Genomic DNA, 19,645 nt, shown 5'->3' with positions numbered 1-19,645 from the left:
CCCTCGGAGTCCTCCTGTCACCACAAATGTGTATTTTCAGAAGCATAATGATAGGGAACAAAGTATTAGCAAGCATCACATGGTGGTGTCTGCTAGTGCTGCTCTATTTCCAGCTGTGTCAGCATTCCCCTTAGCAGCCCCCATACTACCTCAGAAATGCACATGCAAATCCTGTGGTGGTTCCTGCTGCATGTTTAACTTCACCCTGTGATACGATGTTCCTCCCTCTGTCCCTCCCATGTGAGGTCACACTAGATACCAAGGCTTGGATTCACCTTGCCTAACCTTCAGCTACCTAAAATTTAGGTGCTTCATGTGAATTAGGCATCCTCTCTAGTCAAATGCCAAGAATGGGCACCTCCAGAACAACTCAGCCCATCCTAAAATAGCTGTCTACAACTGGTGGGCTGAATTACACTTAGGTGGTTCCTGTCTCTCTCCATTGACAATCAAGAGAGCAGCGAAGACTCAACACCTCATTTTAGTCTGTCTAAAATTAAACTAAATTAATCCCACCCCACTTCTTTCCTCTTGGGACTATCATGTTTCACCCCTTAGACTCATTTTACAGATTAGCAACAAACCAAGGAAAGCCTCCTTGCTTCTGGCAGCCTGTGCAGAGTGCTGCCATGGTCAACCAGGACTGTTTGTGCACATGGAGTAGAAATATCTTATCTCCTTGTTTCCTTTGCAGTTTCCTGAAATAGGTTTGGGCCATTCTCAGAATGCACTGCAGCATCACAGAACATGCAGGGGTTAGATCAGTCCTGTGCAGACTCCTGACACATGACCTTGAAATATTCTTAAATTATTTGAGAAAGCAGCAGGGGGGAGGCAGAGGTTGCCTGAAAAAGCACAAGGCCTTTTCAGACAACAAACCTGAATGCTAGAAAGCCGGGCACTGTGGGCCTGTGGGCTGACCTTGTGCTCCAGTCTGGGCCCCAAGCTGGTTGAGTTGTGAAATTCAGCAACAAGTTCAGGAGTGTTACTGAGAGCAAGAATCAGCCACAGCAAACTCCAAGGAACACATGAAAGAAATACAAAGATTGTTTGTTGCCTTTTAAGGCTCTCAATGCTTTTCACAGGCAATTCAGTACTCACTGATAGACTAAATGGCTTGTTTATTTTTCATCTGCAGGTGCAGACGGGTTTATAGGTGGCCAAAAAACCACTGACAAGTTAGTTTTATCTTCAGAGTTGTTCCCATGCAGCTGTGCAGAGCCATAGGCCTCCTTAGTTTTCTTTTCAGCAGGAGGACAGTCAGCTTTCATTGGGGTGAGCAAGGGAGAGATTTGCTGTGTCATTCTGAGCTCCCCCACTGTATGGAGCTGAATCCCTCTTTATACTGAAGTCTCTAAGCTCAGCAGAAAGACAGCAGGGTTTCAAAGACACTTGGTTTGTTTGTTTATCAAGAACTATGTCCTCTGGACATTCCAGTTCTACTGAGCACTTTGACTGCTTCAGGTTCCTTCCTGCCAAAGGTCACAGTTAAATGTGTAATGCAACATCTCACCAGCCCAGCATCTATGTAGCTGGCATAGAGGCAGTTCGACCAACACCCGGTTTCCCCTTTAAAATCACTCTCGCTTTTGTTGGACATGTAGCTTCCTAACAAAACACTGTGGAACCGCTCCTGCAAAAAGGCAATTGTTCTCTTGTGTCTCTTGTCTGTCTCGGCACGAGGACATTGCAGATTACTGCAGTATCTGCTGTAAACACCCTGGCACTGTGCTGCAGAATAACCCAACGAAAACAGCCAGGACAGGCTCAGGTGTCTTATTTAAAGATTGACACAATGGTGTCTATTGACAGTAGAGTAGCTGCTGCTCCAGTCAACATGCTCAGCTTGCCTGGGCTTATGCTCCTCCCCATACCAGCAGATACATAGAAGCCTTTTCCTATTCGTAGCAGGGACGCTGCTGCAGGCTCCTAGGTCAGAGGAGGAATGCTTAATGCTGTTCCAGAGATCTCTGACGCTGCAGCTCACTGGCTGACAATCGGGCAGGCTGCATCATTAGTTAGGAGAGAGGCTAACATTATGGTTGGTAAAGCGTAGTAATTCATTTTGGGGACTACTGTTATTCTAGATCACCACTGGACCATGTTCATGGTCATATGTTAGACAGGAAGCACCAAACTCTTGGAACTGAGTAGGAGTTCCTGGACAGAACGGGATGAAATCAGAAAAAGAAAAGTTGATGAGGCCACTGCAGCATGTGGACGTTGAGTAGTTTTGTGAAGTGGGGTATACTTGCTGAGCTGGAGAGCGACAAAACTGCACAAGAACAGCACAGAGTGCTGCACGCCTGATGAGGCCAGGGACAGCCATTTAAAAAAAAAAAAAAAAAAAAAAAAAAAAGGAGTGGCAGCATTGTCTCACAGTTGCCAACATAACCAGTTGCCTTTTTTACAAATACAAGTTAATCAACAAATATATATTTCCTTTTGAATCTTAAAAAGAAATTTTTAAGGTTAAGGAAATTAGTAAGCCCAGCACCTCATGCCCTCTTATTCAAAGTGCAAGCATTCCACTCTAGTGGAAGAGCCATGCCAGGACCAGATTTGGCTATGTGTGCGGTTTTGCGACAGCTTATGAAACAGGCTTTGCGTCTCCTCCACCCAGCTTTCCTGCTTAGCTATAAACTGCCTTATAAAGAGAGTTACTGTTACGAGGCAGGCAAGTGACTGTTTTTTTCTGAACCTTTACTTTGTCTAATATGTTTCAGATTTCTGCAGTCTCTGCCAAGCTTTTCCATTCCTTTTTTTTTTTTTTTTTTTAAAGACATAAACCAGTCTTATGACTGGAATGGCATAGCCAAGAAAAACAATCTAGGGCTGATTTTTAGCATTACATAACAAAGGGTAAGTTTAAGAAAAAAAACTAAGTCCAAAGCAGCAGGTTGAGTGCAGTTTGCGCAGCAAAGAATTAGAGCTCTGAAGAGAGAAACTAGAGAAACCAAGCAACTGGTGTAGGAGATCTACCTCTTTTCATCTCTGAGTCAGTACTTTACATCTCTTCTGAGCTGATGATATTTGAAAGCTACAGTGTTTGGTTTAGCTTTATATAAGACTTCACCATACGAGTTTCATTTGTTCTATACATGCAAAAAAATGCCATCATTCTAACCGGTGGGCACACAGAATGCAAGGAAAGAAGAGATGAAAACCCACTCTCCCAAGGCTGCCAGACCCCCTACTACCACCACATCTTGAATTTAATGAAAGTGCTCCATGGAAAAGTTTGCATTTCCACAGTCTAACGCTGTATGTTGAACACAAACAGGACTCCAGTATCTAGAGAAGCCCATTTGGCATCTTTTTCTACCAGAAATTTTAAAAATAAAGGAAGAATTCAGGTATTCAGCATTGTATGTCAATGTATGACCTCTGCCTGCTCCTTTCCCCTCTCCAGGCAAATTTCTACCAACTGCTGGTTACCTTCCATTCTGGCTGACCAATACAAAAAGTTGAGGTGCTGTTATTTTAAGTATGCAAACTCTGTTCGTTATTACATCTTAATTAGAATCATTATCATATTTACAAGCCTATGTGAAATGTCTGCAAACATACCTTCATCTGTTTGACTGTGTATCGCATCGTTCCAAATGGTCCATCTTTCATGAGCTTCTTCCCCACAACTTTAGCTCGGATCACTGTCATAAGAGAGGAAAAATACAACAAATTATAAACAACTTTACACAACATTTAGGCTAGAACCTCCACTTCAAAAAAGCCACTTAGATAAATTATTCTGTAAAATAAAACAAGACTCCAGGCCAGCCTTCCTCTCAATTTATTCTAAATCTCACACACAACGAAGACATGTAAAATGGGATGCCAAAGCAAGTATTTATTTAGAGGAAATCCAGTTCTGTGTGAAGAGTAAGAACAAGCATTATTTATGTTGAAATCTCACTGAAATCTGCAAAGCAGACTATAGCTGGGACCAAGACAGGTTAAAATCTCTGCACCAAGCCACTGCGATGAAGTTCGTATTTAATGTCTTAACTCTCAACATATGGAATGATGTTCGACAAGATACTACTTTTAAATTGTTCTTTGGGTGCCCAATGCAGCTTCTGTTTCCCAGTAACCACAACAATACAGTGCAGGACACTGGAATATCCCATATCTGGGGATTTCACTACAGCTGCCACCTTTCAGATACCACAAAACTCCCAACAAATGGCTCCCTTGAACAAATGGCTACTGTGCAAAAACAGACTGTACAGCAACCATCAAATCCACAGTGAAAGCTGCCAGGCCAGCCAGAAGCCACCTTAAACACAAACTAAAGCTGACCCAACAGACCTTATGTACATTGCACTTCATTTCCTCATGGATACTAAGGGGCAGTGTGTGTGCATGTGTGCATGCAGCATCTAGCCTGACACAGATACCTCCACTGTACCACAGACACACCACAGCAATGCCAACTGAGCCCAAGCCATCATAGATAAGGATTTCGAGGTCTCTCAGATGGATCTAGTGGGTAGTTTACAGTCAGTGCTTAATGAAGAGTTCTCCTGCTCATCTGTTTTTGGGACATTCCACAAAAAAAATTACTGTTCCATCAATCCTCTTTGAAAAAGTTCTGCAATCACCTGCTCATCTCAGTAGAGGAGCAAAGCTTAGTGACAGGGCAGGCATTATTCAGCTAAAGTCTACATAAATCCCCCAGAAACCCCTTTTTTGTGGAAGAGGTATCAGCTACTTTTGCATAAAGCTTGTACCAGTACACCTTTGCAAACAACGCACCTCTGCTGAATATATCGCCCAATGGTTCCAGACTACTGAAATCCAGCAACTGAAACGGACCACATATATCATTTCCTCTGAGCCTATGAAGGTCCTAATCGTAACTCCCTGCACAGGACAGATGTACTGCTTTCACAGCAATCTTTTGCAGCATTTCATCTGTCTTTTGCTGAATGTATCATATTAATGCATCACAGAAAACAATTCATTAAAAAGCAGGATGGAAGGGAGACAAAGAGGTGGAGGTACTCCTTTGCAAGCAGGAAAACCCAATGAGTTGTTATTTGCATTACAGCACTATCTAAAAGCAGCAACAAAGTTCAGGGATCCATTTTGCTAGGTATATAGGACATTAAACAAGCACCTTGTTGCTTCTTAGCTCTTTTAGGTTTCAAACAGCTATAGAAGCCCACTGGAAGAAATGGGAAAAAGAGGAGGCTAAGTTTTTGTTCACTACCTAGACCAAAATAATAAGGTAAAAAGCTTGTCCCAGCTTTCTGAATAATCTGAAGAACAGATTTAAAGGAAGAGATAGGTCTGGTTATACACACCAGTTCCTGGAACTTGTTCCATGAGGATGGTATGAAATGAAGACAAACTCACTCTGCTCTGATTTATATCCTGTGCTTCAGCCAGACTTGTCAAATAAATTTTAAACTAGGTGTCGTAGTTTAACCCCAGCCAGCAACCAAGCACCTCGCAGCCGCTCACCCTTCCCCACTCCCCGTGGGATGGGGAGGAGGATCGGGGGAAAAAAAGAAGTAAAACTTGTGGGTTGAGATAAGAGCAGTTTAATAACTAAAGTAAAATAAAATATAATACTAACAATAATAATAAAAATATAATAATAATAGTAATGAAAAGGAATATAACAAAAAGAAAGATAAATAAAACCCAAAAAAAGACAAGTGATGCACAATGCAATTGCTCACCACCCACTGACCAATGCCCGAGCAGCAAACTGCTCCTCCCAGCCAACTCCCCCCTGTTTATATACTGAACATGACGTTCTATGGTATGGAATATCCCTTTGGCTAGTTCAGGTCAGCTGCCCCGGCTATGCTCCCTCCCAGCTTCTTGTACACCTGCTTGTTGGCAGAGCATGGGAAACTGAAAAATCCTTAACTGAGGATAAGCGCTACTTAGCAACAACTAAAACATCAGTGTGTTATCAACATTATTCTCACACTAAATCCAAAACACACTGTACCAGCTACTAAGAAGAAAATTAACTCTATCCTAGCCAAAACCAGGACACTAGGTAAGACAGTCCTGCCGGCTTTGATTCAAAGGACCAACAAAACCACCAATTCATTGAGTGTAAAACTTCATTCTTAGTTTTTTTTTAAACTTCTTTTATCCAATGGCAGTAAAAGCCAGTACAATTTTATTGATTCTTCTATTTAACAAGTTGTTCAGACTTCGATTTACTCTCTTCTTCAAAATTTAGTAGCTATACTGAAGCATGTCCTTGAGGACTGCAAATATCTTTAAAGAACTAGGTTCTTCCATTTGTTGCCCCCAACCACCAGTGAAGCTACAAAAACCAGACTGCCTAAGGGTCAGTGAGAAAGAACACAATTTCTTTAAGGCTTTGTGAATTCCAGGGCACTTCACTAATGCTGGAGTCTACAGGAAAGGGTGTCAAAAGTCTTACCTTCATCTATTGCATGTCTGATACACTGAAATTGAAAAACCTGGTGTTTGCCCAACACATCTGAAATCAACAATGAAATCTTTATCTTATTGACAATGATAAGAAATATACTAAAAGGCAATATTGCAAAATGCTAGGGTTTTCAAACCAGAACACCGTTAGCATAAAAGATGACAGGAACATTCCCAATTGTTGACAAAATATCTAAAAACCCATTTTCTTCATGTACTTCACTGCTAGCTTGGCAGCCCTTTAACTTCTAGTTAGAGTAGCACAGCCACTTCAGAAAGAAACCAACTTTGCTTTACAGACTAATCAACAGCTTCACCACAGGACCAAAGATTCAAAACGCACATCTACACTAGCACGTAACAGCATCCCAATTTCAACTAATGCTACCCTTGCAAGCAAGTGGAAGGATCTATATTTTCATATTATTGTTCCCCAGTAAAGTTAGAGAAGAACAACCATCCTAGCAAATTCACCTAGTAAAAACCATGAAAAACCTTAGTGTGGGCTGTCACTTCAAGCCTTTTGTAAATGGGTCAAGCCCTCTGTATCTCAGAGAAGTTGCCTTTATCACCCAAATAGTAACTTTTCTAGGTAAGTTCCTTCCTTTACCACAAAGCTAGGAATGAACAAAGAATCCACCCTGCCTCATTTTTCCCATATTAAAGGAAAAGTCAAGCTGTTAGCCAAGGAGCAGAGGATACTCCAACTTAAGTCTACCCCCTGTATTTTGTGAGGCTAAATTCCCACCCCCTGAGGATTAGATGCATCTGGGTAACTGGAGAGAAATGCTGAATGGACAGAACTGCTCAGACATTGCTCTTGCATGTCCAGCTTCATCACCCTAAGCCTCCACACATGAAAGCCACTTGTAAATCTGCCCAGAACAGAGCTCCAAGCTGCAGAACTGCAGCCACATGTTTCCCAGTTCCTATCTTTGCTCCTTCAAACCACCACTCACCAGTTATATTGCTGGACCGCTCTTCACTCTTGGTCAGAAGATAAAGAACATTGTTCCTAACTGAGCAGGGGCCATGCGTACTTGCCAGAGGAATTTTTCACCCCCTGAAAATTATCAGAAGTTTACAGTATTTCTGCTGCAAATTCAGTCCGTGTTATGTTAACGAAGTAAACTGTTTACTTCTGGGGACTCCTCCTGCTTGAGCAGAATGAGGCAAGAGGCGCTGTGACTGCTCCCCTGAACTCCTTCCTTCTCCCTGAAGCTCTATTACAGTCCTGCTATTACTGATGGGAAACTTTATCCCACACAAGTGGTCACCAAAATAGCTGCATATTTTTAAACCACAATTCCTTTGAAGTACTGCCTATGAAAACACTGAGATGAATGTTTCTCAGTACTTTGGGGTTTCAGGTCAGGTCACTTTGTGGGACTGGAGCAGTTGGCAAGGTCTCATGAGTGATTTGTAATTATTTATGAAAAGTTAAATTAGATGAGAATATAAATCTTGATAAGATAAGCATGGCAGCCATACCATGATTCAAAGAGGAGAAAATATATGCACTGCTTCTCAACATCTGACATGATTAAAAAAAAAAAAAAAGAGAGAGAGAGAACAGAGAAAGAAAACCGGATATTTAGTTGATACTCTAAAAAAAATTAAGAAAATAACAACCTGCTGTGTTTGAGGATTCAAGAAATACATCCAACAACATATCACAAATTATTAATGTATTTCTCTCTTTTCCCTTGACTTTTTTTTTTTTCTTTTTTTTAAATGTAAGCTAGCTTAGTGCTTAGGAAAACAGAGATGGCTCAGATTTGCCACAGGACTAGTATAGTGCAAGCAGCTAACAGTTTGTAATTCACATTTGTGGTACAAACTGTCTGCATGTGCATGTATACACACAAATACACACAAAAATCACTTACATCTTTTCCAAATGTCACTGGATGAGGTCTTATAAAGGCAAACAAATCAGAATGGGCATAGGAGAAAGAGGCCCTATATGCACTTTTATTTGCCCAAATGCACACATATCCAACTCAAGTACTCTTTAACTTTACCCCTTACTCTGTGGCCATTTTCTCAAGGATTCATGGAAAGAATAGGCCTAAAGGTAAGATATGAAGCAGAAGGGGACACTGGCTTTACAGCTGAGATAGCAGAAAGCATTCTTTTCATGAGGCAAGGACTGGACAAACAAGCAACGACCAATGTGAGGGAAGTGGACATGTGAGATTAAGACAAGCATTTGCCAGGCCGAGGAAACAACGTGGTGAAAAGACTTGTAATTACCAAGTCATTTCATCCAGGCACACACTAGCTACTACATGTGCAGTAGCTCTTTTTCCCAACTGAAAAGCAAAGGCATCAACTGTATTAGTTCAATCCAGCCTGTGTCCTTCATCGGGGCCAGCCACTAGGTGGTGACACCATCACAAATCTCACCTTCCGTTAACGAGAGGGCAGTGGTACACGCAGAAGCTACCACCACGAATCCCAATTATATGCCCAACTACACCATGAGAACCAGATGCTTTCATGCAAGTGGGCTGGCTGTCATCCATAAACAGCATTTTAAGTGGAGGCACACACCCTTTAGAGACCAAGATTTGCTCCAAACCCATTTCCCTTGTGACCAATTATCACGAACGGCTCAGGAGAGTAACAAATGCTACACTTCTCATTATTGTTTCAAGGATTTATTTTATTGGTGGGCAATATGAGCATTTTTGAGTGAGAGGTTTGGCTGAGATGCATGCTCACTGCATTTAAGTGAAGGATGTAGAGGATTCATGTTGTTTACTAATGGAGACACAGGGGACAAGTTATTCTCCCAGTCCATTCTTCGACATCCAAATAGTGGCAAAATAAAATATATGGGGAGCAGCAACGTGACCAGGAGGCTGAAGAAAGGCTCCTTCTATCCTGAGGCCCTGCTGACTCCACCAGGAACTGGACAGCAAAAACAACCCCCAACAGAATGGTGCACTTGGAAATGCTGCCTTAACACTAGACACAGGACATGCCAAGGAGGATGGTTACCATTTTATTCATCCAAAGACTATACAAGGGCTCACTTCCAAGAGCAATTTACTGAGAACTTTTTACCAACTTTACTACCAGCTCTCTCATTCAGCCTGTCTCACAAAAACTCCTTACTATGCTGGTACATGCTGGAGGGCTCTCATCACACAGGGCTAAGGCAGCTAGTATGTTTAAGACTACTGAGCATACCTAGCACACTACTGAGGGATTAGCTTATTCTGGCACTTATGGGTGTGTCTCCTAACCTGGTCAAGGCAGGATGCTTTTACACACAGATTTTCTAGCATTGGTGCTGACGGTGCTGCTAAAAAGACAGAATTGCTGTGTCTGTCTTGCTCACTCTCTCTCATGAGCTGCATTCCTTTTCCCAGTCCCCTGGCTGATCTGTCAGCAATTATTACCAACACTCTTGGCCTCTCTAAAAACAGAGGACCATAACTACAAGTGGATTGTGCCCTTTGGACTGGAAGTCTGGCTGAGCTATATGCAGCTCCTTGGGAAGCTCTATTAAATTGCCTGGTGGCTGTAGGCTTGTATGAGCAGCAAGTGGGTGGGACCTGCTTTGGAAGGGGGACAAGAAAGCAGCTGCTCTCCCATTCCTCCACTTCCACAGCAAAGCAGAATGGAGAGGGAAATGCTAATGGCAGCAGGGGATTCCTGAAGAGCGAAAAAACCAGATAAAAGTCTCCAGTCTGTGTGATGATCTGTCTGTACTGGAAGTCACCTCCTCCTACATAACCAAAATAGAATTCTTTTAGAGTATTGAATTTGAAGGCTTCTTGCAAAGCATGAGAAGGCTGAAAAAATACCAGAGAGGAGCTTCCTCTTGCCTCGTTCCATCATGACCTCCAGCCAAAGTCACAAGAGCAAAGCAAACCTCTTTTGCTTTGTCTTGGAAGAAACCAAATCCAGCTGTGCTGGTACACAACATCACCAGAGGACCTAATCAAGAAAGCAAAAAAAGGTAGTGAAGTAAGAGGCTCACTGCTGGCTGCCTTCCTCTCATACCCCTCACCAAAGTAGCTCCCATTACTGGCAGTCCAAATCTTGACCTCTTGCCTTTTCAAAGCGCTCTGGCGAATGCTGACTGAGAAGGAGCACCTTCTTGACACCAATCACCTCTACCAGTCAGACAGTTGCCACATAAATATCCCATTGGAAAGGGCTTGTGCTTACTTCAGCAAGCATGTTGGAACATTTTGACTAGCAATAAAAGTCTATATAAAAACAGGAAGGCAAGCCACCCAGATATCTTTCCTTCCCATTTTCTAACCAGAACTATGACATTTACTTTTGGCCTTTGTTTTACAGATCCAAAAAAACTTTCCCTGTCTGTGGCATAGCAAGAGTGTTTGAAGGCCACTCAAAAAAGTGGAAGACAATTAAACGGCTTCACCCAGGCCCAAGCTCTGTCTAAAACAACTGCTCACAATTGCACTTGCTAAATATTAACCAGGTTTCCCATCCCTGCAGATTTCCTTGCCACTGAGTCTGTTTGCACAACACGCTGTACTGCTTGATTTCCAACACTGCAAAGTAAGGAGTGATACAACTCTCATACAGACTATGACTGCATCAGACCTCCCATCACTTCAAAAAGTATAAACTGCTCTAGAAGGGCTTTACTTGGGAGAAAGTTAATCCTCCCAACAAGACCACAAATTAAAGGAAACCATTAAATGCAAACCATTATGCAAGGTTGCATGAAACAAGCAGAACTTGGTTTGTGCTTGGCATTTCACCTGTAGCTTATTAACTGGATACAATTTTTCTGATGGCAGGAGTAGCAAGCATTTTTCTCTCTCCCCATATGGTGCATCTCACTCTATGGAAGCACAAGTTCCCTTTGAAATACATTAGAATCTGAGAGAAAGGAAAGATCTCTGTTAGATAAGAAACTGCAAATTATCTTCTAGACATTTCATTCAGGTTCCTATATGCAATTTGGTTGAAGACTCTTCAGCTGTCCAGCACTGCCCCTGCATCTAACTCCTGATGTTAGCTCCCTTGCTTTCCCATCATACACAGATAGTCTGTTGGGAAGATGGAGGTAAGACTGAAAGGAGGAGGAAGAAAGGAGGGATCTAAAATGCATTTATATCCATTTACAAGTAGAATCTTTTACATCCACGTGCAGATGGTATGTTTCGTCCCAAGAGAAACTAGCTTCAGGAAATACCTTGTGATAAACACAGAGAAGCTAAAGGAAGAAAAAAAAAGAAAAAAAGAGGTCTGTTGTTACTAGCTATTATACTGCTAAACTCAGGGAAGCCAGGTAGGCCCAAGAGATTAGCTAGAACAGGCACAGAGTGAGTTGAGTCAGAGGAGTTACATGCATCGCTAAGTTAGTCTCGCAGCTTGCATAACAAAACATTCTAGGTTTGCCATGGATGTAAGCAGAGACACTGCAGACTACATAATGAGCGTGCCTACAGCTTTGAGAAACCTCTGGTAAAATAAAAAGAGAAACCAATGTCACTCCTGCCAACTAGCCATTTCTCTGTCTCCTTTTCGGCAGGCTTTTTTTTTTTTTTTAACTTTCCACCTAAATATTTTTTAACTAGCTACTGAAAGCTGAATTCAGGCTAGAGGCGAAAGGCAGTAGGCAAGTATCAGAGTAAAGGAAGGAAAAGTGATGCAAGTGGAGGGAGGGGAAGGGAGTGCCTCATGAACAGAGCGCAGTAGAGAGGCACCCTGCACCTCTCTCCAAGGGATGTTTTCAGCGGAGTGCATTTTACCTCATTTTGTGCCGCTGACAACTGCCAAAGAAAGAACTGCTTTCAGCCAAGGTTAGCAGTGTTGGAAATACACAAAAGCACTTCCAAAGCCAGATTACAACAGTGGATAAAAATAGCAAGCATATGACTCAAAGCTGGTCAGGCAATGCTCAGCTCAAAACACCTTTTCCATTTTCTTTTGGTCTACATAAGATTTGTGCAATAAGATTTAACTCAGTCCTCACTTCCAGATCAAGTACTTCTAGACACAGTACTTACAGGATGAGGGGAAGCCAGGCTGAGACAGACAAGGCTCTGGTTTCTCATGGCTCTTTGGAATTGTTCGAAGGAGCCACAGGTCTAAGCGTTCCACTCAGAGAATATGGCAGAGCTGAAGTGAGACCAATTAAGGGCAAATGGAAACCATATGCGATTTTAATGAAACAAGGAGCTGGTGCACATGACTTACTGCTGCAGGAGCATTTACTGCCTGAAAGGAATGTGCATCTGGCATTGATCGTTTCCCAACCCATCAAGTGAGCAGTAACATGGAAAGCAAATTGGAGCATATGATGAGAGATGAATTGCCTAAAGAAGTATAGTTAAGGGAGCAGTCTCTGCAAGGAGAAAACATGTCCTTTGCCTGTGATTTAGTGATACAGTTGCAAGTGAGGCTGATCTTCCATTTCCACAGATCATGATAATAAACTACAAGAATGAGTGCTATAAACTACAAGAATGAGTGCTAGAGTGATTAAAATGGATTGAGTGGTATTTTAAAGAATCTACTACAGTCACAGAAATCCCATTCTGATTCACATGGGGCAGACTTTTACTCCCTTGAGGTCATGGGCCGTGCTTAAAGAATAAAGTACCGTTGATCCTAAGCAAGGGTAATATACAGTCCTCAAATGCGATGTCTGTTGCTGCAAGTATTCAAATGACATTGATTTTACATGTACATCAGAATGGGTACACAGTGAGGAGATCTGAGGCTGAAGAAGCAGTGTAGACGTACCCTTTTGTTCCATTTTTTCTTTTGGACTGCAAATTTCCCAGGAAATTTCAGTTCTGCTGAGAAAGAAAAGTTCTTAGCCTGCAAAGCTGTAGATAAGTTGCTCTATTGGGATATGGTCATTCCTTCTGCAAGCTGTTGTGTTGCAGCTTGATCTGGTTCTCAGAACAAAACTACTATCTTCACCAAGCATCCAAGAGACTGCTCGCATACATCACAAGAGGAAGGGGGGAAAGATGCTCTGATCCAGCGCTCAACCGTATATACAGTGAATGTCCAGGGCTTAAACCTGGTAGATGCTACTTTGCATTTCATGTAATAGTGAGACATCTGCAAAGCCAGATACATAGAACTGGTATGTCTTTGCTCCTTAGCGCTAGATTTCCTCTGTCGGATATGCAGAGTTAACAAGTGTAATAATTCATCACTGTATTTTTCAAGGAGGCAATAGAAAATTCTTGAGCCAAATTTGCCTATTTATTAGTCTTCCTTAACCCACCGTGCAATCCATGAACACACTGGGAGCTCACATCCAAATGGTCCAACAGGAGGAGGAGGAGGAGGGAGAGTCCTGCTAAAGAAAACACCTGAAAGCAGTTTTCTTCTGCACATTAGAAATAGGGTAGCTCTGACAGCCCATGTAAACCTTTCAAAACAGGGAGTATCAAAAGCCACAGGCCTGGACACTCCCTGCTTCAGCAACTTACTTCAGAGGACTCTCCTTGCTTCAGCACCTCGCCCAGCTGGGATGGGTGCCAGCATTCTGCAAGGAGGCTGCACTCCGCTGATCACATGGTTTACACTCAATTTTGCACGTAGGAGCTAGAGAGGAAGAACTGTTTGGGAACATGTATAGATTTCAAGGGTACTGGGTGGGCCTGCAAATTCCTTCCTGCATTAGAAAACTTGCATTAAACTGATAGGCTAAGCAGCTGTCCACGCCAAAGAGGTGTACATATTTAACCAGGTCAGGCCTATATGCGCTGCTCCGCTGTTCCTATTTGCACTGGACCCGACAGGACCTAGTATTAGGCCTGCCAGACCCTAGAATCAAACCTGCATCCAAACAATTTCTCCTGTGAGAAGCCAGTACCTTTGCCCACCATTCTTGAGCCATTATAAATTGTTTAGAAGCTGACAGCCTCTGCAGACTGCCCACGTAAACTGGACGTGTCCATGGCACAGTTCTGGTTTATCATAATGCTTAAGGAATTTACTAACTGCCCATTTTACTAATGTCTATTATGTAACCACAGTCATTGATACTATGTAGCTGAGCCTAGCTACATGAAGAATTTTACCCTGGAGTCTGAGCACCATGTAAAGACTTAAGTGTAGCACTTGGATCCTGATTCAGTATTCATTAAAGCAAGTGGAAAACCTCCCTGAGTCCTGAATCAGCGTCATGTACCACAATTCCCAGTCAGACTATAGGTCAAGGTCAGGAAAATATTAGGGCAAACCTCACACTGACCAATTTGCCCACCTATCCAGAACCTTCCAGGATCCCATGTAGTGCCCTAACTGTGTTCCAAAACATCATCCTTCATTTTGGACCTTCAAAGGGATATCGAAGGCCAGAAGAACTCAGTGTTGATTTGTTGTGGGAGTAAGGTTAAAAAAAAAAGAGAGCGATAGGAGACATCTCATGAAAGAGGTAATGAGAAGACTTGAAATTCTAAGAACATCTATAAGCAACAACTCTTTACATGAGTAACACAAATACTGCACACTGTACATCCTCTGGCTCTGAAGACACAGGGTTTTCCCTGTGCAATGACACAGAGCCCTGACAGCAGAAAGGGTAGGCAGACACTGGCCAGTTACCTTTGTACTTCAAATAGTTTTCTCAAACTCCCTGACTGTCCTACTGACGGACTGGCCAAAGTTGTTCCACAGAAACTGCAGTGGAGAGAGAAACAGTATAACCATCTAGTTCTATTATTACCCAAACTTCCCTCATACAAACTTTTCATCAAAATTTCATGTTCATAAACAGCCCAATAGGCCATAATCAGAAAGATTTCCAGAAGTTGTGTGTTATCACTTGGATGCTCATATGCATCCTCGTGCTCCCAATGAAATATTAATGAGATATGACTCTTAGCTAGACTTCTGTAAGCACAGAGATCATGCTGAATGGTTAACAGTGCCTGTCTACCACCAATTGTTGACTTTTTTTTTTTTTGCACAACAGATATTTATACAAATCCAAGACTAACCCATACTGTTTTATTCCTAGTCAGTATTGCTAATTAGTGGTTTTTTATATGGAAATTCTCAAGTCTGACCATATGAATCTGATGGAGATTTACTTAAAGTGAACCTACCAGTCAGTTAGCTCATCTGTGCTACTGGAGTTTGAGAGCTTTGTAAAGTATTCTTACCAAAAACTTTCATAAAATTCCAGTTTGGGGGAGGTAAGCCTGCATTCTGGTATCATTTCTTAGGTGTCCTTGTAACTTTTTACAAAAAAAAAAACCAGATATGGTCACAAGATATGGTTGGATAGTCATTTCACAGCCGCCCTGGCACAGTGATCGCTATTTCTGAATGCTCTAAGGCCCATTAACTGTTTGGGAGGCAGACGTTCTCTGGACACAGCACTGCTGAATGTTTACAGATAAGGGTAATCATTTCCAGGGTATACACCAAGCCTGACTGCTTCCTGCCTGTCTAGGTCTCCTGAGACATTGCTGTAACAGGACTATTTTGGCAAAGTAATGAACTGCCCTCCCAAGAGCCAGCTTTTCAGGGCTCCAGTTAAGCTCGCACATGGAACACAGGTGTAAGCATGTTTAAACATTGACAGGGAGGGAACTAACAGAAACAGAAGGGGAAATACCTCGTCTCAGTCCACTGGCAGCAGCACAGTTTGTTCATTAATGCAGCAAACCCAAGGAGAACTGCCCATTGCCAAGGACTGAAGCAAGCGAAGGGTATGTAGATTTGTGTTCTAAAGGGAATTCTCAGCATTCAGAAAAAGCTAACTATAAACCCCAGAGGTCTAATGAACTGGAATCTCTCCCAGCTTGAGAGGTAGCGTGTAACCTGATCAAAATCAGCACTTCCAGAAGGGGAGGCTGTTACTGTTAAACCATCAGGGACAGGACTGGTAGAAATGTTTCTGGAAATGCTTTTTCCTGCCAGGAAACATGGTTTTACTTAAGTCACAAATTTCTAAGGAAAGCATCAACTTCAGCAAAATTGTTTTTTATTTTTCTTCTCAGAAAAACTGAGACCTATTTTCATCCTGAATCAGCATTTCTCTTCAACTGCACTTGAAGTCTAAATGTTGATGTGAAATGACACCTTCGTTCAAAAAGGACATTTTGAATTAACCCTTCAAAACATTAGATTCAGATGCATCAGAATCACTTTTTCCAGAAAATTCCATGCAGAAGACTCTCACATTTTCATATTCCCTCACATTTCAGATTGAATAAATTTCCACCATTTTAGAGTTCTCTATGGAACAGAAGTTCTGACCTCTCCAGCAAGTTTCTAGTCTCCTCTTTCACTGTATAAATCAGAGGTGACAACAACAAGCTCTAATGACAGAAGCAAGAGTAAATACCATTTTTCCCCTCATTTTTCAGAAGCAGCAAGTAAATTCATACAATGAGAGCTGCAGGTGCTGAGAACTGGCCTAATTTCAAGAAGTAAGCCATTATCCCCTATGATTTCAAAGACTATCTAAACTAAAATAAGCATTCAACATCAGAGATCAGTCCTTTAATTCACTGTGCCAATAAAAGTCTGTCAACACTGCAGACTGTAAATGAACGTAGACATACTAGAGCTATCTTTAAAAAGTGACTTAGGATACCACAAACACACTAATTCAATCTGTTCTTCAAGTAAAACATTGGCCTGCTGAGTGCTTGTACTTTGAGACTGCAGGCAACTCAGCAAGTCAACTCTGTGACAAATGCCTTCCTAGTCTCTTTTTCCTTTCTAGCCGTTTCCAACGTTTTGAAGCAGTATTGTTTGATTGCAGGCTGCTTCCTGAAGCTGCTTCCTTCAACTGCCTGTTGAACCCAGTGGGAATCTTCCCACTGTTTTTAACTGGAGCAGGATCAGGCCCTAAATAAGTAGTGGTGGAATCCCTAGACTTACAAACTGAACAGCTGTCTCTGCCTTTCCGAAAGAAAACAGGGAAAGTTATTCCTGCAGCTGTTTTCCCCTAAGTGCCTTCGCTCCAAACTGTAACAGGACTGGAGGGAAGGGGAGAAGGTGGAATTTTAATAACCCATTAAAAAGGAGTATGGGCCATTGCGCAGCAGCTCTTTCAGTTCTACTCAAGCAGGGTCACTGCTGCCAGGCTCAGACAGCCCTAAGGGCACGGGAAAAGTCGTCTTCTTGTTTTCACATCTCATTCACAGAATGGATAACGAGGGGGAGGGAGGAATCAGCTTTTGGGTTAATTAGCACCATGAACAGACAGCTGCATTGTCATTAAAAGTTCAAGAAGTCATCAGGGTCATCACTGAACTGCAAGATGTACACACACGCACACGAGGCACACGTCTAAGCCTGGATTTTTAGCAGCCTTGCTCAGCTCTGATTTTCCACTACCCCAAGGGAAACACTTTGAGTCAAGAACACTGAACTGTTGTAGCTCTGAGGAGAAGACAGAAGCACAAAGGCACTCCCTCTGAATAGCAGTTGTTCATCCCCTTGGAACCGCTTAATTTCACACTTAATATACCAACTAAGAATAGTTACATGGCTTTTTTCCCCTGAGAAAAATCAGAGGTGTGGCTTACCAATGTATAGTTTCATGTCCGCCTCTAATATTCTGTGGGATAAGCAGAACCCCAGTTAACAAAACCAGGCTATTGGTGCACACTGTTTCCTTCCACCACTTCCTTCCACAAGCAAGGAAGCTGAGGAAGTGCAAGTGCGTATTAGCAAATCCAGAAATGAGCATGTATGAATAATAATGAAAAGATAAAACCTCAAAAATGACAAGGACTGCTATTAATAAGGTTTGGAGCAGTGCTAGCCTCAGAGAGTCACAAGTTGGCTTAAAAACAAAACCAACAAATTATCCAACTATGCAAAACAGCCACAGATTACATTCTCACTGCCACAGTTTGCAGTAACATTTTCTGGTAAGGGATTTCAGTGAAAATGCACCAAGACAAGTAAGGTTTCCCCTGCCACCTTCCAAACAGGGCAGGGAAGAAATACAACCTTGAATAGCTGAAGCATTACGGCTTCTACAGAACGCAGACTGGCATTGCCTGGTCCTGTCAGCTGTAGTTTTGCTGCCAATACATTCCAAAACCAAAATGGGGCTGAAACCACTATCATTATAGTGAAATCTCACCAAAACATAGTTTTCCTTTTCTGGGTGAAAGGAACACAGATTCTGCTTGCTCTTGCTATTAAATTGGCAGGCAAACATGTAGCTAGCTCATGAGTGTATAGTTCCATTCAGTGCTTGGTCTTTGCCAAGGGAAATTACTCTGGGAATACAGAAACAAGATTTTTTTTCTTTTTAACCATTATAGCTCTATTGATTCCAGTGTACACTGGTTGTCCACATTACTGAATTTCAGTATGTTTATGACAATACAGCTGTTGCAGCAACTCTAGTGGAGATGTTCTCATGAGGAAAAAATAGAATAAAGAGCTATAGTCCAAAATTCAGTGGGGAAACAACATGCATCAGCATTTTGGTTCTAATTGTCCAAGTTAAGATGGCTGCTGTGAGCTCTGACAGATTTCAGCAGAGAACGAAGTCCAAGTGGGCTAAGCAGCTCCTCCTAGAAAATTCCTCTGAATTCTTTCCCTCCCATTCAGGACTCTGCGTATTTTTTGGAACAAAAACTGCCTTTCCATATTTTGTTACGGTGTAACCTGGTGGTGCTGCCTCAAAGCACCACCACAATAATATTTCAATAACAACTTCAGTCGATCTTTCCTTGTTAGTCCACATATATATTAAGGAATCTATGCTGGATGGAACCCTGCCATGTGCTGACCTTATGATGGCTTGATGAACAAATATAGAGCCTGCACAAACAGGCGAACCCCCAGGTGTGCCAAGACAACTATCACCCTAGGATCCTGTTCTGTTCACTCTCCTGTCCTTCTGTCAAAAAGGCAGCCTAGTCAAGATGTGTGTAGGCAATGCTGTCAAATTCAGAAGAGGGGAGCTTTGAACAGCACAAAGGACAAAGTTTACGTCAATGACCCAAGCTGCCATACTGCATAAAAGACAAACAGGAAAACAGTTTCTGAGACAGGAGGGAAAGAAAGACCCAGTGCTTTCCTTTACCCTACCTCTTCCAACAGCCATTAGTACTGGAGGAAATCAGCATGAGAGAAGGGCGTTCAGAAACAAACATGAGATCTTGCACTGACAGGAAGGAACCTATTGGCTTGAAAACTTTCCGGTACTAGTGAAAGCTTTGTTTCCCATCCAGCCAAAGACACAGGTGCTGTCTGCTTCGTTCAAGCTACACTA

The 19,645-nt window shown here is 42.2% G+C and overlaps 2 protein-coding genes across 3 annotated transcripts in view; one reads left to right on the top strand and one right to left on the bottom strand.

Moving 5' to 3' along the window:
• Positions 1–19,645, top strand: part of SYN3 (synapsin III) — a 180,283-nt gene that overhangs the window by 57,598 nt on the left and 103,040 nt on the right. The gene's annotated exons all lie outside the window — the stretch shown is intronic.
• TIMP3 (TIMP metallopeptidase inhibitor 3) overlaps positions 1–19,645 on the bottom strand; it is a 37,233-nt gene that overhangs the window by 6,174 nt on the left and 11,414 nt on the right. Inside the window, exon 2 of the mRNA XM_050915512.1 lies at positions 3,571–3,653. Within this exon, the coding sequence (XP_050771469.1) occupies positions 3,571–3,653 (83 nt within the window). The remainder of the gene's footprint in view (positions 1–3,570; positions 3,654–19,645) is intronic.

The sequence above is a fragment of the Gymnogyps californianus genome, chromosome 1, assembly GCF_018139145.2.
Source record: "Gymnogyps californianus isolate 813 chromosome 1, ASM1813914v2, whole genome shotgun sequence".
Lineage (NCBI taxonomy): Eukaryota > Metazoa > Chordata > Aves > Accipitriformes > Cathartidae > Gymnogyps > Gymnogyps californianus.
Note: the sequence above shows the minus strand (reverse complement) of the source record. Positions and strands in the feature narration are given on the sequence as shown.